This window comes from Notolabrus celidotus, chromosome 3 (genome assembly GCF_009762535.1).
Source record: "Notolabrus celidotus isolate fNotCel1 chromosome 3, fNotCel1.pri, whole genome shotgun sequence".
NCBI lineage: Eukaryota > Metazoa > Chordata > Actinopteri > Labriformes > Labridae > Notolabrus > Notolabrus celidotus.
In genome coordinates this window covers 35,897,345-35,918,948 of record NC_048274.1, presented here as the reverse complement: position 1 = coordinate 35,918,948, position 21,604 = coordinate 35,897,345, and the positions used below count along the sequence as shown (strand labels likewise).

Below are 21,604 nucleotides of genomic sequence, written 5' to 3'. Positions count from 1 at the left end.
TAAACTGCAATACATCGAAAATCCGCTTGAGGCTGGCTGCAGAAACACCGGAAACCACATAGATATGAATGGTAAAAAGATGATCTTCTCAGCATTAATAAACATGTTTACAAATCCCTCCATAAACTCCAACTGGTCCAGAATTCAGCTGCCCGTATCATTGCCCGAACCCCCTCCATCCACCACATCACTCCTGTCCTCCAACAGCTCCACTGGCTCCCTGTTCAGTTCCGCATTCAGTTCAAAGTCCTTCTGTTGACATTCAAGGCCATCCACAACCTCGCCCCCCCATATCTGTCCGACCTCCTCCATGTTCCCACTCCCTCCCGCTCCCTCAGATCCTCTTCCTCCATACACCTGTCTGTCCCCTCCGCCCGTCTCACCACTATGGGGAGCCGAGCATTCAGCCGCTCTGCTCCCCGTCTCTGGAACTCATTGCCACCTCAACTCAGAAACACAGATTCTTTCCCCCATTTCAAATCACAACTCAAAACATATCTGTTCAAAACCGCTTACTCCGTCTGACTCCAATTGCTCTGTCATTTTGTTATTGTTTCTATTTTTTTCTTACCCCTTGTTAGTTTATATTGTTTTCATTTCTGACTCTGATTTTGTTTCCTTTAATGTGAATTCGTGTATATATATATTTCTATCTGTGCGGTGTCCTTGAGTGCCGAGAAAGGCGCCTTTAAATACAATTTATTATTATTATTATTGTTATTATGTTTACAGCCTGGTTCAAAAAACGTCTTGGCCCTACAAAGCTAATCTCTCTAATGGCACACACTGTACGGGGGGTGAATTTTTTTCTAACGTGACGGTTCAGAAGATATTAAGATTACGAGTTTTGCCCAAATAAGGACATGACTGACGTGACTCCCGGTCGGGAACACACAGCCATTGGTTAAGAGGCTCACACTACGTCACACTCTGCCTAGTTGAGTTCCGCATTACCAATATGGCTGCTGCCGTCGATTTGCTTCAAAACAGCTCTCAGGAACAGATGGGTGACGTCACAGATACTACGTCCATATTTTATACAGTCTATGGGTAAGACATCCTGTATACCCTGAAAAAGTCCTGGTACGCAAAAGGGTTAAAAATGTGGTGTGGTGTGGCGGTACTGCATACTGGACCTTTTCTATTTAGACAGCCCAAAATCAAGTCCAGTGACGACAAGCCTAAAAACTGAATATTTGCTTTACATTCACATAAATTATTTTTCAAAGTCAGCAGTGCTGTCCGACCCTGTGTCCTGTGTGCAATCAGCAAATGGACAATGTGCCTTATCAGTTATTTTGAAACACATCATAGTGCACTTCTCATCTTGCAGTCCTCTGCAGATGTGTCCAGATGCTCAGTACTCAGTTCATTCAAGAGTGTCTTGAGATCATTAAGCAGGTTGATATGACATGACGTATTTAATAATGTGAAAATGTAGGATTTAGTAAAACATGTTCTTCAGTTGTAACTTAAAAGTTTAAAAGGGCCAAATTTAAATCATATAGAAATACCCGAATACAAGCTTAAATTGAACTTTTGAATTGGTTTTAAGGTTTTCTGATGTTTTACCACCATCTGCTGGTGGAAGTAGTGACATAAGACTTCAGTGATGTACAGTGAATTGACAAATGTTCTTTTCTGGAGTCACTTGCTGCTTAACATAACTAGTTGTCTTTTTCAACTTGTAAGTAGGAGGAGCATGTACTCTCTTTTGTTTTGTAATCTGGGAATAACTTTGATCATTTTTTCACATTGACCCACATTCACTGTTGCTTCAGAAGAAACTTTTAGATTGCTGTCCCTTGCAGCTTCCTCTTTTGTCTCAATAACCTTTTTGCATGCTCATTTGGTTCTCTATAACTCCCAAAACGCTTTTTCAGTTGAACTTGTTTCCCCACTCTCTGTTTTCCTGTTGTCACATCAGTTGTACTCTGTTCTCATCAGATCAAATACTGTCCACAAGAACTCAGTCACTTCAACAGGTAGGACACCATTTGATTCTCTTCAGGTCAAAACTTGTTAAATAATTATTGATGCTCAGCCAGGTCTAGGGATAAATACAACACATTTGTTATTTTATGACGTGTATGAAACAGACTTGTGTAACCATCCTTGTTCATGTAACCTAGTAACTAAATGTAGTGTGATAATTGTGCTGTTAGTTTCCTCTGTCTGTGTAGCAGGTTTGATAAGGACATGCCTTACTTTAATATGTGCTTTTTTTGGCATTCATATTATGATATATGCCTTTTAATGAAATAATGTTAGGTATTTGTTCTAAATGAATCCCCCTCACTTAACAGGATGGAGAGGTGGCTCCTCTTTTGGCTGGTCCTGTCTTTGGTGTCTCTTAACGTCACCTGCAAACATCCTGATCAAAACAAAGGTGTAGGCAAGAATCCATGTAAGAGGCCAGATCAGGATAAAAATCAGGGTTCAGGTCAAGATCGAAATCAAGATTTAGCTCATAATCAAAATAAAAGGCATGCTCGAAGTCAAGAATCAGGGGAGAATCATGGTTCGAGTGAAGATCATAGTCAAGGTTCAAGTGAAGTTCAAAATCAAGGTTCAGCTAAGGATCAATCTAAAAGGCAGGCTCGAAGTCAAGAATCAAGGGAGAATCATGGTTCGAGTGAAGATCATAGTCAAGGTTCAAGTGAAGTTCAAAATCAAGGTTCAGCTAAGGATCAATCTGAAAGGCAGGCTCAAAGTCAAGAATCAAGGGAGAATCATGGTTCGAATGAAGATCATAGTCAAGGTTCAAGTGAAGTTCAAAATCAAGGTTCAGCTAAGGATCAATCTAAAAGGCAGGCTCGAAGTCAAGAATCAAGGGAGAATCATGGTTCAAGTGAAGATCATAGTCAAGGTTCAGGTCAAGATGCGATGCAAAAAGCAGGTGGAGATGGACATAAAGGATCAGGAGAGGGCCAGGGTCATAGAACAGGTCAAAATCAAAATCAGAGTTTAGATAAAAATAAAGAAAGCCAGTCAGGTCATGATCAAGGTTCAAATCAGAATAAAAATCAAAGTTCTCATTCGGACCATTCTAATGGTTTAAATATGGGTGGTAATCAAGGTATGGGTTCGAAAGAAAACACACCTCCGGGTCATCATGAAAATAAAGGTTCACCCCATAAACATGACAATCCAGGTAATCCTCCAATTCGATGTGGAAAGAAAAAGGCAGCAGGTGAGATGTTTTAATATTTATTATGGTTTGAAGGAAATGTGTTTTATATGTTTATTTAAAAAATCTGTAACTCATCAAAAATATAAATCTGTACGCTTCTCAGGGGTCTCAGATGCCAGATTTTGTATGCAGGACGTAGACAACGTCTTGAAAAAAGGAAGCCGTGAAGAAACTTTTCAGTAAAGATTTTACTTCAACATCTTCCAGTTTATTTTAAACTTCTGGGATTTTTGTGTTTGTGTGTTTTAGGAATTATTGATTAAATGTTATTATGGAAAAATCAAAAACCAAGACACTGAGCAATTTACAAAATCATTACGCTAAAATCAGATGCAGGAAGTACTGAATCACAAAACAATAATAACAATAATATTTGTTGTGCTTTTTATTAAGAGCCATGAAGAGCCTTAAACAGGTTCTGGAGGACACAGAGGTGAATGAGACGACATCCATGTCTACCAACACTTTGGTGGCGTTGCTGTACAAACCTAAAGGCCCCTTTGCAGGCCTTGAAATCTATGCGAGTGAAAATGAGGTAAGGGTTTCCATTCTTTGGGGTCACTCAAAGTTATTTTGCAACTTGATACATCTTTGGCTCGCAATGTGGACATCGTCTGCAACACTCCTGAATGCAGCACCTTAATTAATCTTTGTTGGTTAGTTCTGTAGAGCCTGAAATATGTCATTTGTTTAGTTTTAGCTGAAATGTCTTGACGACTGCCAAATAGACTGCCTCGCAATTTAAACCAAACATTGAGGGAGAAAAGTAAATGTGAATTTAACGACATAAACAGTTCCATGACATTTTCTCTGCTTCCATTAGCATGTCAAAGATGGTACAAAAATCTTGACAGGTTCTTGTTGAACAACTGTTTGCAGATGATCTATCCCAGGTTTTGGTCCTCCCCTAAATTTCCACTAGAGAAAAATGTCTCAACAGCTGTTTGGCCCACACATTTTTATTCTGACTGTAATAACCTTTGTGTTTCTCTTACTTTCCCTCTGGCACCAAAATCAGGTCAAACTTTTAGTTAGTTATGTAGAATATGCTGACATTAGCCATAGCTGTAGTTATTATTGGTGCTAAGTATCACCTGTCAGCATGCTTACATGTCTAGGATGAAATGCTCCATGAAATATTAATTCCCTTGAATTAGTCTGAAGCTAGTTATTATTATTAATAACTACTATTTAATACCAGAAGCTATTCTATATTTTATATCGAGTCTGATATCCACTGAACGCTGTGTGTTTATTGATTACCAGAACAGCCAAAGCAAAAGTGCCCTTCAATCCTGTTTTTGCTCTGTACCTTTAGGCAACATCAGAGAAGACTCTCACCAACAGCAAAGTGAGTGTTTGCCTGCCGAGTGAGATAGGTGCTGGATCAAACAACACAATCGTGTTCTGCATGCTTACCTGGTCTGGAACAAACAAGGTCAGATATCACACTTTATTCCAGTGTTCAGCGCAGTCATTTAAAAGTAGGTTGGTCAAACAGACCTAGCATTTCATTTTACGAAGTTACATTTTTAACGAGCTGTTTACGACAGCCATCATACAAACTGTTTTATGGGTTTGGGATGTACAGTAATTGACAAGGGCAAGGGCCTATGACACTTAATGCAGAAACATGCTGCAAATTTAATCAATCAATCAATCAATCAATCAATCAATCAATCAATCAATCAATCAACCTTTATTTGTATAGCGCCAAATCACAACAAACGTTATCTCAAGACTTTTACAAACATAGGAGGTCTAGACCACTCTATGTCAAACACCAAGACAGGATAAGACTCAGTCTTACCCCACCTCAATCCACCATGAGCATTGCACTTTGCAGTATTTAGCTGCAGATTATTAAGAGCTTTGTAAGTCAGAAGAAGCATTTTAAATTCTAGTGTAGAGAAGCTAACACTGGAGAGATGTGCTCTCTTTTCCTAGTTCTAGTCAGTACTCGAGCTGCAGCGTTTTGAACTAGCTGAAGAGTCTTTAGAGACTTGTTAGGGCAGCCTGATAAAAGGGAATACAGTAATCTAACCTGGAGGTAAATTTAAAAACCTGTGCAAAAGTCTGAAACAGATGCAACACAAGAAATACAAGGAAAATAAGGGAAAAAAAGATACTAAAAAGTTCTACAAAGACACAATGTGAGATGACAATAAATATGACCCTTGAGCCCTTTGGAGGTCAGTTTGACTTCAGGGATTACTGAACCCTGGGTGCATTTTTCCATCCAAAAAAACCCCCAAAACAAAACAACAACATCATTAAAATAAAACACATTCACATTTGTCTTTGTATAGATTAGATTTTTAACAACTGCTGGAAACAACTTCAATTCCATCCTCCTTACCCTCATAACAAACATATAGCGTTTCTTTTGTACAAATGTTCAACACTTGCACTGACAGGAATCTTTCACAAAAGAGGAACAGCCCTTTTCACACAATATCCTCAAATGCAATGGTGCAGCATGCTGTTTTAGAATCAACTGTACGTTCTTTCTGAATAAGAGGTAGTTGCTCCTATATCTGTCCCATTGTTCTCTGTAGTGGCATGAAAACATGATGAGAAACATTCTCACGTAGGTTCCCATTGTTGGTGTATAACAGTTTTTCTATAGACTGCAAACAGCTGACAGTTGCAGTGCCTCCTATGTCTCCTGATTGAACTGCCAAACTAACTGATTGCCTGTATGTTGTCTTATAGACCTCAGATATTTTATATGAGGACAGACTGGTTGGCTTGAGCGTGCGGGGGAAGAATATTTCTGGATTACAGCAACGAGTCAATATCACAATAAATCTCACCATGGAAATAAATGTAACTACAACTTCACTTCAAAGATCACTCTCAACCCCTTTACCTCTTCAATCTTGTAGAGTTATACACTAAACCTACACTATAAACCTAATCTGACATTGTTTATTGTTGTTCAACAGGACAACCAGAAGCCCAGCTGTAGATTCTTAGATTTTTCAACATACAGTGAGTAACAACACAGCAACACAACACACATGAGAGCTCATTATAATGTTTGTTTAATAGAGATCACAATTTGGTTGGTGGTTTAAACAAAGTGAAAAGTGAATTCAGTGTTTGTCACAGAAAGGTTTACCTGTGGCAGGGGAGGCGTTCTTAAAATAATCAAAACACCTTAACATTTCTATATTTACTGTGCTTTGTTCTCTAATTAGTGTGTGTTCACAAACAAGTCTAATTTGTTCCGTTTTTTTATGATAATTAGGGCCCGAGCACCGATGGTGGCGAAGGCCCTATTGTAACCCTAAGGGTTTCATATTATAGGAGATTGCAGTTTTGGATCCCCTGAACGTTAATGAAAGCGCGAGTATTTTTGCACACTCATCGGGCCTGGTGAAAATTGCAAGTTATTACAGGTCTTGCAAAAAAAAATTCTGTAGCGCCCCCTAGAGGTAAAAATAACACCCTACGCATCGAGTTTTTTGAGCTACATGCATGAAAAATCTTACACATATTTATGGCACCAGGACGCACAAAAAAGTCAGCGGCACCCATATTCAAAACTCAACAGGAAGAGCGCCACCTAGCTTTGAACATGAAAAAATGGGCCAAAATGGGTCCGTGCAAGGGTGCATACTTCTGCTCATTTCTCCTAGAGCTTTTCTCCGATTCAGTCCAAACTAGGCACATTCTATAGTAAACACATTGACGATTAATACAAATTAAAGGCATTCCGTTTAGACGAAAGTTGTGGGCGTGGCAGACTTTGGGGCGGGGCATAAAAAAAAAACGTCGGAAAATTGATTTTTGTGACTTTAAAATGCACGTAATTTCACCTCATCCAACACACTCGTCAGTGCTGGGAAAAATTGCGCTATTTTATGGGTTTCGCAAAAAAAGTTGAAAAAAATGTGCTCACTAGCGCCCCCTACAGTTTTCAAAAACCCCTCCCCATAGGGGTTATTTTGAGCTACATGCTTGAAAAATTTTACACATATTCATGGCATCAGGACGCACAAAAAAGCCTCTTGCACCCATATCCCAAACTCAACAGGAAGAGCGCCACCTAGCTTTAAACATGAAAAATGGCGTCAAAATAAGGGTGCATACAAACGCTATTAACTCCGAGAGCTTTTCTCCGATTCAGTCCAAACCAAGGGCAACCTATAGTAGACACCTTGAATTTTGATCAGACAAAAAATGTGGGCGTGGCAGGCGTTGAGGCGGGGCATCAAACGCACATACAGCTTTGAATGTGAAGAATGACGCCCAAATAAGGGTGCATACTTTTCCGATCTCCTCCTACAGTTTTTCTCCGATTCAGTCCAAACAAGGCACATTCTATAGCAGACATATTGACGATTAAATAATTGTTAAAGGAATTCTGTTCAGAAAATGTCTGTTCTAAAATTGTGGGCGTGGCACTCTGTCAAGTTTGGAGCTTTTCTTGGCAATCTGCCAAAAACTTGGAACATTTGCACCACCTAAGGCAGTATATACTCTCAGATCTTGCTTTGGCATCATGTGGTGGCAAATATCAGGCGGTGATTTACATGTGGCGGCTCGCATAGTAGGCGGCGGCTCGCGTGCGAGGGCCCGTTCATCGCTGCTTGCGGCTTTAATTTATTTTCTGTGCTTATATTTCCCTCAACTCTATCTTTCTCTCTCTCTCACACACACACACACAAACACACACACACACACACACACACACAAACACACACACACACATACACACACACACACACCAACCCATTTCCTCTCTTTACACACACAACAAAGTGCTTTCCTCCACCTCCTCCTTTTCCTGTGATCGTTTGACAATATTCATCATCAGCACACCCAGATATGATCATATACAAATCATGTGTAAATCTTTCATTACACTCGAGAAATTCCCCTCCAAAAACAAGGGAAAAAAACTTATTTCAAGGTACTTTTACCTTGAAATAAGCAAAAAAAAAAACTGCCAATAGAACAAGTGAAAATTTGCTTGGTAAGATTTCTTAAAATAAGATGTAATATTTAGAAAACTGTGATCTTAAAATTTGCAGGGAAAACTTATTTTAAGCAAAATTTAACCAGTAATTTAAACCTTAGTGTCTTCTCCTCCTCCTCTGCATCGCACAAGCACATAATGAGGTTTCACTACGTTTTGCAAACAATTTTTTAAACATTTTTTTTAATCCTTACACTGGAAAAAATGCCCCTCCAAAAACAAGAAAAAAAGCTACTTTTACCTTAAAATAAGCAAAAATAAATCTGCCTATAGAAAAAGTGAAAATTTCCTTGGTAAGATTTCTTAAAATAAGACGTAATATTTAGAAAACTGTGACCTTAAAATTAGTAGGGAAAACTTATTTTGAGCAATATTTTACCAGTATTTTAAAGCTCAGTGTCTCAGAATAAGACAGGAATGATAACAATTAGTATTTTTTACTCAAAAAAATATTTCTGCACTAATACATTTCATGTCAACTTCTTCATTTGAGATATATTCACCTTAATTTGAGTTGTATTATAGCAGCACTTCTCTAGGTTTAAGACCATCTTGTACTTGAAATAAGATGACAAAGTTTAATTTGAGCATTTTGAGATATAATGTCTTCTCATAGTGAGCTGGATATACTAATATTCAGTCATGTTGATTTTTAGGATAAGCCAGCTATGCTCTAAAGTAGGTGTTTCATTGTGTGCATGTAGTTTGAGGATGTATATTTTATCTGATTTAGAAGAAACAGTTCCTGAAAACTGTAACCCACCCTTAAAAACAACAACTTTTCTTTCTTTCTTTCTTTCTTTCTTTCTTTCTTTCTTTCTTTCATCAATGGAGCTGTTTTCTGATAGATTCTGCAATAACATGCATTTACTTAAATCAAGTAAAGGGTTTGTCTTAAATCAAGATTATCCGTCTTCTACAAATAAGATCTCAGCTTGAAAAATGTCTGAAATGTAAAATAAACCTTGTTTCTTCTAAATTACAACTCAAAACAAATCATTTCAAGATTGTTTGACTTAACAAGATATCTAAGATGCATTGTCTTAAAACAAGTCCCTCTATCTTGCTCAAATGTTACTTGTTCAGTAAATGTATCTTAAATCAAGTGGGAGAAGACATTTTGACTAAAAATGAGACAATTTCACTTGGTAAGATTTTGAGTTTTTGCAGTGTAAATATTACATTATCACAACAGGTGATCTGCATGAGGACAAGCCTTGATAACGATGTGTTTTGCAACACCCCAAAACTAAGATGGTGCAGATTGACTTCGGCAGCCATCAGCTGCACGTAACTTTGAAAGGAACTATGAAAAGGTTCATATTTAAGGTTCATATTTAAAGAGTAACTAAATGCCCAAACCATGTTGAAAGTCTCTATATATGGTCATTTTGTAGTGTTACAATAAGTGTAGTGACTGCCCTCTACAGAATGAAACCAGGCTACTGCAATGAAGTTTTTGTATTGGCTGATCCAGAGGTAGTTGACATACTGTATGTGGTGTCAACTTTCATCGCCAAACCCTTTAAAACCTTCACCACCTGACTCGGCAAACTGAGTGATGTGTCAAGAGATTCTAACTGTAAATGTAGTCATTAGTAATTGGACTGTACTGTTAGCATAGATTGTTTTAGGGGTAGAAGATAGTTTGCAGTATCAGGCAGTATTTTGGTTGTGAGATCTCTCCAATTAAAGCTAGTTAAGTTGTAGGTCAGCTTTAGGTCAACTTTCACTTCCCAGGCTGTTTATAGCTCTGCCTCTCTGTGATCATGTTGCTGATAACTCTCTGATTGTGTGTCGCTCTGAAAAAAGCTTATAGTCAAAAAGATTTGAGGTTTTTAGGAAAGCAATCTGGGCTCAAGTTGTGTTAGTGGCCTCCACTCCCCTGATGTTTGTGTGTGTTTGTGTGTGTGGTGCAAAGAATGTATGAGTTGGACTATAAAGTAATGTTGCAGCTGATGGTGGTACCACGAGGAAATGAGTGGGTGTGTCCCCCCCAGCACCATCAATGTGGATACCAAGCGGCAACCTCCGGCCGTGAGAATTGAAGCCAGTGCGGAAATGTTAAAAACTGCAGTTCATCGAGTGTCCACTTGAGGTTGGCTCCGGAAGTACAGGAAACCACTTACACACCCATCCAAAAAAGCTGATCTTTACAGCAGAAATTAACATGTTTACAGCCTGGTACAAAAGATGAGTGTAGTCTGGATAGCTCATTTCTCGATCGGCACACACTGTGAGGGGGGTGAATTGAATTCATAACGCAGCAATTTCTAAGATATTGAGATTACGATTTTTCCATTATGAGAGGCACAGCTGACTTGATTGACAGGCGGGAACACTGTAGCTGTTTGCTAGGAGGCTCAAAGCCCGCGTCTTTACGTCACAATCGCTCGACAGCAGCAATATTGCTCCCGCCAACGATTGGCCTCAAAACAGCGCTTCAGAAACAGATGGGTGACGTCACAGATACTACGTCCATTATTTATACAGTCCATGGTTGATACATTGATGTTATAAAGGCAAATCCTTGGAAACTCAGGGGTTCAGTTACCCTTTAATATGAGATGTCACACTTCAATCATTGCATTAGCAGGAAGGACATAATGGGTGGACCTCTCTCTCTCTCTGATTACCTGCAGAGCAAGTCTCTGGATTATACTTAAGCAGCCGAAAATATACTCAACCCACATGCATGATATTGACTATGTGTGGGAAACAGAAGATGTAATGAAAAGGAGTTGTGAAGGATTCCTACTTTTAAATAATCAGTTTGTTTGATTTCCCAGATTTTAGTGAGGATGGCTGCACCACCCTGTGGAGGCCTGGTCAGAGTCAGGTCATCTGCTCCTGTGATCACCTCACATACTTTGCTGTGCTCCTGGTAGGGAAAAACAAGATTGACTACACCTAATGCAAATACCATGTACAAAAGTATCCGATTTATAAGCATTGTACTCTCTCCCCAGGTGTCAGCTGACCTCCCAGTCGAGCATCAGGAGATTCTGTCATACATCACTCTGATTGGCTGCAGTCTGTCTCTTTTCGTCCTGGTCATCACAGTTCTGCTTTTCATCATTAACAGGTATTTCTATCTTCTCTTCTAGGTAACTCTGCTCTCAACTTCTCTTGTCCTCTTGTCATCCTTTCTTACCGTCAGTTTGTCCTTCCTCTTTTTGGTTATGGTTCATTTCTTCAGCTCTTATTCTTCTCAGAATTTTAACATTCTCTCTCCAGAGTTTCCTTTTTTCCCATTACTTGTTTTTTTCTTATCAGACTTTTTCTGTCCTGCTGTCCACAAAATGATCTTGTATGACTTCATTTATACCATGATCACAAAATCTGCACATAATTTAAGTCAATGTTTTTCAGTGATTTTGATGTAGAGTCACTCTTATATTGATGCCTCTTCATGACCTGAGTAAAATGAGATTATACACTGCAAAAAAGGGTAGCTTAAATATAGGATGACAAACTTAATTCAAGGTGAAAATTTCTCAAAACTAGTGAAATGATCTGTCCATGCAGCAAGTTCATTTTATTTAACAAGAAATCTTAAAATGAGATGGTTAAATCTAGAAATAAGCAGGCTCTGAAAAGTATTAAAAGGGTTGGAATAAGTAGATTGTGCTGATTTTCAGCTCAAACAAATGCTAGCTTTGTCAAGAGATACCTCTTCATCAGTGGCTGATGGTGCTCATGGGAAATGCAGTATTCAACCTGGACATGCTACATTTTTTTGTCTTAGAGGGTCACAAAATCAACACACTGAAACACCTCACAGAGCCTTTAACTAGAACTTAAAGCTCATGTGAGGATCTTTCCATCTGTGCAGATTTTGGTGCCCCCTGTGGACAAAGTGGTGCTTTTATCTCTTTGTTGATTTTGTCAATATATATATATATATATATATATATATATATATATATATATATATACACATACATACATACATACATACATACATACATACATACATACATACATACATACATACATACATACATACATATATATATATATATATATATATATATATATTAGGTTTCTGCAGCATGCTGTTAATCTCTTTGTCTGACTCTGACCTCGAGACAGAGGTTACAGACAAATCAAATATCTCTATAGAAATATTCAACTTCTTCATGCATTGGTTTTCTGATGTAGGTCTCATAGAGGCATGAGGATGAAACCAGTCCATGTAATTATACCAACTAATAACTCTTTATAGGAGCTTTAAAATAAATTCTTCTCTGTCCATCAGAAAAGTCAGAGCAGACGTCTCCATGAAGGTCCACATTAACCTGGCCATTTCTCTGATCCTCCTCAACGTGCACTTCCTCCCCAGCCACACAGTGGCAGCACTAGCCCACTCTGGTCTTTGTCTTTACTTTGCCCTTGCCCTTCACTACTCACTGCTGGCTACATTCAGCTGGATGGCTCTGGAGGGGTTTCACCTCTACCTCCTGTTGGTCAGAGTCTTCAACATCTACATCAGGAGATACCTGCTCAAACTCAGCCTGGTGGGATGGGGTGAGTAGAGTCTGCAAAACCTCCAATCTTTGGAAGTATATTTGTCTAGTTTCAAGTCAAAATATATCATTACACCTCATATAAGCCACAGTCATCTGAGAGGTCTGAACTGTATCTTATTTTAAGACATTCCAGGAAAAAAAAAAGGTCTGACAAATAGCTGCCATTGCCACAATATATTATTTAAGAAACTAAACAAGAACTTGTTTATTGTACTTTTTAAATGCAATAAAGGAGGTATATTTTTGCTTGTAATGTCTTGAATGAAGATGTATCGTGGTGGATGAATGTGACTTACATTAAATCAAGTGTATCCAGAGACAAAAACAACTTGAAGTGTTGTCAGCTTCAGCTCAGAAACTCTGCAGTGAACTTTGATTTTGTGTTTCAGGTGTCCCTGTAGTCATTGTGTCCCTGGTGATCATTATAGACAGAGACGCGTATGGTATATCCCCACTGGACTCCAAGAACCCAAACAGCACTGAAATGTAAGAAATAACCAGGAATAAAAATGCAAGCTTGACAACCTTGATACTCTACATTGCAAGTGTTTAATGCGTGTTAGTGTTTCTGTGTGTTTGAATGCTTTTAGAACTGCATCACAAACTCACAGGGAATCATGGGATGGGAAATACCTGGGATATTTGACTACATAGAGACTCTAAAGACCAGACCAACCAGATGAAGGCAGAAATTATGTTACACTTTGCAGCCAAGTGTTGAAAAGCCCCCAAAAATGTCTGTTTCCAATGAAAAATACAAGATCTTAGAATGCCAAAAGGAGTATTTTAACAACCCTAATCTTAACCCCCGGCTACAAAATTCAGTACCATTGGTATGTCTGAGTGATATGAAGTTAAACCTCTATATATGTTGAGTCGGCTAGTTGGAATTTAAATTTCTGCTTAAACGACGAGGAAATGACAAAACTCCTGAAAACTTTAAGTTTTTTTTCAGATGGGCTGCATGTGTAAATGCACACAGCCAAAATGTTAACTCCACTTTACCCAGAGTTTTTTTCCATCAAGGTGACTAACAATGTTTATGTGTTTCAAAATGTTCAAAATAAACTTTACTCCATTATACGACCAGGTTCATGTTGCTTTAAGATGTTCTTGTGTGAACTTAAATCATAACAGATTAGAAACGAGTACGTACAGTCATCTGCCAATAGAATGATGAATACTTAGATTTTTTAATCAGAAAAAAAATAAATACGCAACCCTTTTATTCCAATCAAGACTCCAATTGGAACTGTGGTTCACCTGCCCCCCTCCAAACTCCCCTGGTCTGAACAGGAAAGACTTTACACTGTGGGGGCATGTGTGAACAAACAACTTTGTAAAGATTCAGGGTCAGAGCTCCTGAAAAATTCAGGACAATTTTAGGGGTGCTTATGTGAAAACTGGTGCATCAGAGTAAAACACTAAAACAGAGTAATAAATAGATATAATGTAGTTATACATAGATCAAGTAGTACTCTGGCTGTGAAAAACCTATCGTATGAAATGTTTAGTATAAGTCTTTGTTGTATGAAAAGAGCTGTGAAGTCTTTACAGGACTGTGCAAGGTGTCAAAATAAATGATTTCACCACCAGGCGTGATAACCCATGAACCTTACAAAGATTTAAATAATGTCTTCTTTACATTATCTTTAACCTCTACAGTGTCTCTGGATAAACTTAGATTCAGCATCCCTCAGTTTTCACATGATTCTTGCTGAATTTTTTTCCTGCTCATGTTGTAATGGCTGCCACCCAGCATTCAACTTCTTTTTGTTCTGATTATTATAATAAACCCTGCGTTGGCCTTTTTTTTTCACCATTTTTCTACAGCTCCCTTATACACAACAGAAATGCAGCTCTGTTGCGTACCACATTTAAGAGACAGCTTTTTGTAGCACCAAGTCAATGATAATGGATGAATTATTTTTCCCTCTAGTGGTGGTAGCACGTACTTGCATCCTCTCTATACAGCAAGAAAACCTCTTATATAAAGCCTCGTATTGACTAACATGAAGTCCAGACTGGCTCCTTGGACACTGTATTTGATTTCGTAGGGTGTGAGATTAAGTCCCTGTCTGTCTCCCTCTCTCTGTAGATGCTACATAGTCAATGACACGGTGAAGATGGTGACCACAGTGGGGATGTTCAGCTTGGTGTTCTGCTTTAACCTGATCATGTTAGGAGTGACGATCAGACGTCTTGTGAGTCTCCGTAAAAAAAAACAGGTTTGAGCCATCTGCAGTTTTTGAACTCTTCTCGTCTTGTCTGTCATGTCGTGTGATGTTAAAAGCACAAGTTTGATGCTACTATATAATGTGTTGCTGTCACTACTGTATAGCCCATGAAACACCTAAACCCAAAAAGTGAACTGAAGGATTGTTTGCCACATGAACCGCTGATGATCATGACTCATGGATTTGTCCATTTGGGGTGATGGGTGATATTTCAGGGATACCAGTGGAGCCTACACATAGCTGAATAACAAGGCCTATGTGCTGTTCAAGGTCCGGCTGGCAATTAGATGCAAGAATGATGAATGACATGGATTACCTGGCTGTCTTATCACCTAGTTAATTTAAACTTGATTCTGAATGGTCAAAACACCAATACAACAGTAACAGTAATTCAACCTAAATAGCACAAGTATTCTCAGGAACAACTAGAACTCATGCAATCAATCTGCTGTTAGGTGTCCAGGACATTTGTAAGGCCCAAGTTTTCACCTCTTCCTGTTGACAGTGTGGCAAAAATGTGGGTTTCCAATAGCATCGGTAAACAGCATGGAGGACATTGTCAATAGTCTCAAAACTTTAGATCGGTGATTGATGGCTGACCAGTCCCTAGCAGAGAGAAGAAGACAAAAGGAGGAAAACTTTGCAGAAATAGCGAGGGATGTTAAAACACACAAGGAGCTGAGCATAGACTGAAGCACCGCCACTCACTACACAGTCCCTCCAGGATTTCGCGGGATTTTTTTGTGATTGTTGCGGCCCAAAAAGTCTGAATTTACGACAGCTTTTTGAAAAAATTGCGCTGAAAGTTGCGATTTTTTTTTCTTTTTTCCCCCAATAACATCTCAGGGGCAAGTAAATACGCTAAATTACAGTTGTTTTTAGAAAACATTCTTGATGTGGCCACTGTGACTGTATTTTGAGTCTCTTGATTCTTAGAAAATTGCCATGAAAGGACTGTATTGCACATTTACGACGGTCCCTGAATGCACCTCGCAGTGACAGAGGCACAGACAGTCAGTTCACGGCACTCTGAAACGAATCTGAATCTTTGAGGACTATGAGTTGATCAAACCTTACTGAATGTGTCTGATGTTTCACCAAACTGGATTAAATCAAGCTGTAGACGCCTATTTACGGTAATAGCGGCAAAAACGTCAAACCTCAAATAGTAAACAGACGTCCCCCGGTTGTGTGTTTGTCACTAACGCACACCGGGAGGTAAAAATCATCAATGAAGATGAGACAGATGCATGGAGGTGAGGAAAGCTGGTCCATAAGGCACACCTGCTGCAGGTAGGTGACCAAGCGAACACTGAGGCCCTCAAATAATTACTCTAGTATCTATAAATAGCAACGTTGTCATCGTCACTTGTCCTGCCTGCTGTCCTATCTCTTCACCCGCTCCCCGTGCGTGTTTTGTTGTTGAAAAGTGCCGATTAAATGAGGACTTACGTTTATGTTCCAACCATAGACTGTCTAAAATATGGACGTAGTATCTGTGACGTCACCCATCTGTTCCTGAGAGCTGTTTTGAAGCAAATCGACAGCAGCCATATTGGTAATGCGGAACTCAACTAGGCAGAGTGTGACGTAGTGTGAGCCTCTTAGCCAATGGCTGTGTGTTCCCGACCGGGAGTCACGTCAGTCATATCCTTATTTGGGCAAAACTCGTAATCTTAATATCTTCTGAACCGTCACGTTAGAAAAAAATTCACCCCCGTACAGTGTGTGACATTAGAGAGATTAGCTTTGTAGGGCCAAGCCGGTGTTTGAACCAGGCTGTAAACATGTTTATTAATGCTAAAAAGATCGTCTTTTTACCATTCATATGAGTGTGGTTTACGGTGTTCCTGCAGCCAGCCTGAAGCGGATTTTCGATGTATTGCAGTTTATAGCACTTCCGCATTGGCTTTATCGTTTGAGACCGGAGTTTGCCGATTGGTTCCAATGAAGTAAAATTGATGACAAAACCGATGACGTACAGGGGCTGAGATTAAGATAATTGGTCAAATTTGCAGGAAAGTTGCGGTGATTGTATAAAATTGCAAGGCCGCGAAAAAATCGCAACTTCCTGGAGGGACTGACTACACTGCAAAAAGTGAAATCTAAGTAAGATTGAATATCTCAGATAAGGGTAAAATGTGCTTATCTTTTTCCTAATAAGATCGTTTTTCTCACTAAGCAGTTTTTATGTGAGAGTGTTTCACTTGTTTTGAGTGTTTTAGTCCTAAATGATCTTAGTAAGATATTACAGCTTGTTACTGAGATTTTATGACTTATTGAGTAATACATGCTTGAAACTAGAATATCAACTGTTACAAAGCTGTTTCATCAACACTCACAAGGATAAAACTGACATCATTTCTTATTTCAAGCATGAAATAAGAAATCATGACTTTGACACAAATCTCTTCACACAATTAAAACAAATGACAGCCAAATGTTATCCACTGTTTTATTTTCAATGAAACAATAGAAAATATGTACTACTATATATCAGTACAGTTGGCACAGTACTGTAAACTGACACTTCATGTTTAAACATTTAACATTTCAAACCGTTTCAAACAGAAATAATTACATTCAGATAAGTTCTTCCAAATGACAAGGCAGAAAATGATCCTACATAATGAGAAATATATTCTTAACTTTTGTCTGTCCATCAAGAAAAGTAAATTAGATTTTAGTATAACTTTGTTTGTTTCAAGAAATGTAAGGCCTTGTGCATGTCATTATGTCAAGTTGATGGCACTAGGGTGTGGACTTAGCCTAATGGTTAAGTTGCTCACCAATTGAGTGGTTGGCCCCATAGACTGTAAATAAAAAGGTTGGCCCGGGTTCAAATCCAGCCTGTGGTATCTTTCCCGCATGTCATTTCCCCACTCTCTCCCACCTTCCTGCACTATCCACTGTCCTTTCCTCTACAAATAAAAGGTGTAAAAGTGCCCCCCCCCCCTAAAATAAAATAAAATAAATAGATAATGGCAGTAGCATTTACTTAATTTAAGAATATTTTTCAACATATTGAGAAAAGAAGTCTAATTTTTTTTATTTCTATGAAGAATAATGCACTTGTTATTATTGAAAATACACACATCTTAAGGCAGGGGTGTCAAACTCATTTCAGTTCAGGGGCCACATACAGCCCAAGTTGATCTAAAGTGGGCCGGACCAGTAAAATCAGAATATAACAACCTATAAATAATGACAACTCTAAATTTTCCCTTTGTTTTAGTGCAAAAAAGTACAAGCACATTCTGAAAATGTTCACATTTAACGAACTATATTTCTACAAACTCTTTAAGCCCTGAAACCTGCTGCGAACACACCAAACACACAGGTTACCCATTCACCTGACACCGAATGTAATGTTTACTGCAAAAGAAAAGATAGATTATAATAATGAAGAAGGTAAAGTTGACTATTTAGTGGATCATCTTATAGTGCTCTAAAAAGTCTTTATGAATCTCAACCGGATTATGCAAACAGCAAGTAGCCTAATCTATTTCCTCACTTTAAGAACAAAGTCCCAGGAAAAAAAAGTGCCTTTCATGTGCGCTCCGTCAACAATATGATTTAGTGCGACCCCTAGAGGACAAATCTGAAATCGCAGTTACTTTTATTGAAAAATTTTAGTCTTAATGTCTTCTATGTAACCCTTTCATTTTGCAAAGTTATTCCGCGGGCCGGATTGGAACCTCTGGCGGGCTGGTTTTGGCCCGTGGGCCGCATGTTTGACACCCCTGTCTTAAGGTATTTCTGTGTCTATTGAGGTTAGATATTTTTACTTGTTTTGAAAGTCTTGACGAGCCAAATTTTCTTGTTCTGTTGGCCGATAATTTTGCTTAGTTTAAGTAATATACCCCAATTTTTATATATTTGTTCATGTTAATGTTTTTGAAGGCTGGCTTTTTGCAGTGTACTAAAACATACATAATCTCAGCACCCCTGTAAAAATAAGGAAAGGGTCGAGTGCTCAACCAGATTTTTCATTCGAATTTAGTTTAGTCTATCAACAATACAGTTGCATTCAGAGGGGCAGCTAGCAACTACAACATGGAAGTATTAAATATTTAACATTTTACACACTTCTGCATCTGATATGCCTACCTCATTCAGGTGCAATCCTCTGACTTGGGCTTGAATAAGTTATGACTCATTTTAATGTAGCATCCTGTTTAGTATTGATAGAGCTCAGGGATGTGTGACTCCTTCAACAGTTAATGGGTTAGCTGACAAGTTTATGGACAAAATACCTGGTATGTTATAGGTAGGTAAACACTAGCGATGGGCAAATGAGGCTTCGCGAATCACTTTTTGACTCCTCTAGATGGCGCTCTCTGTTCAACAAAGGGTTGAAAGCACACTGAGTTGCCATTCATTGAGCCTTTATTTTTAAACCAAGAGCGCCATCTACAGGAGTAAAAAAATACAACTAGTGGTTTGCGAAGCTTCATTTGCACATCACTAGTAAACACAAAATATGAAATGACAGGTCAGGATGCTTAAGGTTGTTTATGGTGAGATAATTTTTTGCTGTTGATTTTTTAACTTTAGAGAAATGTTTTTTAAGTGTTAAAAGATAATAAAAAGGAGTATTTGTTGAGCAATGAGTACATTACATTACAAAGTTATATGTGTTATAGTAAATGATGCATTCATGTTTCAATGACTCCACTGCAGATTCTCCCAAACCTCCTCCTGCCCGAATAATTAATGATCACACCAGCAATAACAACAGTACAGTACAGTACCTATGAATGACATACCTCAAAAACAACGTATTCCATCTTTCATTTTCTTAAACATGTAGTGGTGTAAAACTCAGGTTATTTAGTGTCGTTGTTGTGAATAGAAATGTCACAGGATCATATTTTTCTTTGTTCAGTGAAATCAGTGGTTTAGTGGTAGGACCGAACACTTGCGAGGAGCTCTCCATATCACAATTTTAAAGAAGCTGTGCACCCCTAAAAGTCAGATCCTAAAATCATCCCTGAAGCTGTGTGAAAGAGATGCAGACCCAACTGAAGAACACAGACACAAAAGCAACCACAAACCACAACACGGTTGAGTTTGGCATTGTAACAGGACAGGCTGACTGAGAACAACATGTGAACAGGAGACTCACAGGAAGTGGGCCTCACACATGTGCTGCTGCTACTCTCTGCATCTGATAAGAATGCTGACGGAGAAATGCTAATGTTTGGCTTAAATGGCATAAATTAAAGTGTTAAGTTTAGAGCGATTTGTTCTCAAAGCTGTGTTGGTGTTTAATCTGCATGACTACACACAATTTGTCACTTAAATTGTTTTCCCTTTTTTTTGGTTGCCTGTGATGTAATAATGTTTCTAACATGACTGCCCTCTTTTGCATGTCAGTCTGAATACATCGACCGTGACAGAGCGAAGCAAGACATATGCACCCTGCTGGGAGTCACCGTTCTTCTTGGCATCCCCTGGGGGCTGGTCTTCTTCTCTTTTGGTTACCTGACTGTTCCTGGACACTATGCCTTCTGCATCCTGAACTCACTGCAAGGTCTGCACACCCTGGTTCCTCATGTTCATCTCTATCTTGATAATGTTGCAGCAAATTAGGTCTGGGGAGCATGCAAATATTAAGGTTTATGTGTAGAACACAAGTGGGGCATTGTGTGCATATTTCCATAAAAGCTGTACTTCTTGAAAATGCAAAGTTAGTTCTTTGCACCTCAGAGGGATAGAGGCAAATTATACTACATACAAATGAAGAATCGTCAAAATGAGCACTTTTATGTAACCTACATATTGGCCTGACAGCACAAGTAACATTTTGTGGTCAGGGACATTTGCATGACTGGTGTGAACTTCCCCACCAGTTTCTCTTTAATATCTCTTTCCTCTCCTTTCATGCAGGTTTCTTCATCTTCCTGCGATTCTTGATGTCTTTGAGAAAAATTAGAAACTCTACTGCTATGATGAGCTTTAAAACACAAAGCACCAACAGCTAACTCCAAACCCATAATGCCAAGACGAAGACTGTTTCAGTTTGTGTCTGTGTGCACGCGTGTGGTGAAGTATTTATCAAAAGAAAAAAAAAACTAGCCTAGTGTAAAGTTTGTTGTTATTATTTTGTTTTACCATGGATTATGATGTTTTGTGTAGCCAACCCAAATAAAGTAGACATGCTAGCTAAAGCCGACTTGTGCAAACTGATGTAGCTGACTGATGTTGTGACTATCTGTGACATATTATGTTAATAACACTGTTTTAGTGATATTTTCAATAGTCTTCTGTTCATCTCAAACCTGCACTTAAAAACTGAAACATCTTTTGAGAAAGTCAAAGATTTTTGGGGATCACTGCTTGATACAGGTTTAAACCCTCTTTTGCCTATTCAGCAACAACATGTTGTGGAATGTTTTACGTTATTAAAGCTGATTTTTAAAAGGAAGAAATAATCAACTAAAGAATTTGTGACTAGTGCAATTTTACACTTGAATGAAAACAAAGCTTTTCTCTATGTCTGTCATAATACAACTTCTTTTTTTTAGAATATTTAGAAGGCGTTTGCTTTAGTCAGGGTCAGGGAGCCATCCATTATCTTAGAGCTTATCATTAGCTTAGCGTTGTGGGAGGATGTAGCCTAACCCAGCGATAGACTGTATATAAAATGGAT

At 38.6% G+C, this 21,604-nt stretch overlaps 1 protein-coding gene across 4 annotated transcripts; it reads left to right on the top strand.

Moving 5' to 3' along the window:
* Positions 1–1,899: 1,899 nt before the first annotated feature.
* On the top strand, positions 1,900–21,141 carry LOC117809972 (adhesion G-protein coupled receptor G2-like). Of its 4 annotated transcripts, XM_034679484.1 has the most exons (14): positions 1,900–1,985; positions 2,307–3,193; positions 3,297–3,372; positions 3,587–3,728; positions 4,512–4,631; positions 5,909–6,022; positions 6,142–6,187; positions 10,970–11,064; positions 11,150–11,265; positions 12,442–12,710; positions 13,102–13,198; positions 14,811–14,940; positions 20,329–20,485; positions 20,842–21,141. In XM_034679484.1, exons 2-14 carry the CDS (start codon positions 2,308–2,310, stop codon positions 20,934–20,936), a joined length of 2,343 nt encoding a protein of 780 aa, XP_034535375.1. In that variant the 5' UTR covers positions 1,900–1,985; position 2,307; the 3' UTR covers positions 20,937–21,141. The 4 variants fall into 4 exon arrangements, with proteins under 4 accessions (XP_034535375.1, XP_034535378.1, XP_034535377.1 ...); XM_034679487.1 differs by having other exon boundaries at positions 1,902–1,985; positions 2,307–3,372; XM_034679486.1 differs by lacking the exon at positions 1,900–1,985 and having other exon boundaries at positions 2,302–3,193.
* Positions 21,142–21,604: the final 463 nt, after the last annotated feature.

Bases quoted from the DNA above. Each gene is read 5' to 3' on its own strand.
- LOC117809972 (XM_034679484.1), top strand. From the start codon at position 2,308: ATGGAGAGGTGGCTCCTCTTTTGGCTGGTCCTGTCTTTGGTGTCTCTT. The intron at 3,373-3,586 runs GTAAAGATTTTA...CTTTTTATTAAG, and splicing joins AGCCGTGAAGAAACTTTTCA to AGCCATGAAGAGCCTTAAAC. The intron at 11,266-12,441 runs GTATTTCTATCT...TCTGTCCATCAG, and splicing joins CTGCTTTTCATCATTAACAG to AAAAGTCAGAGCAGACGTCT.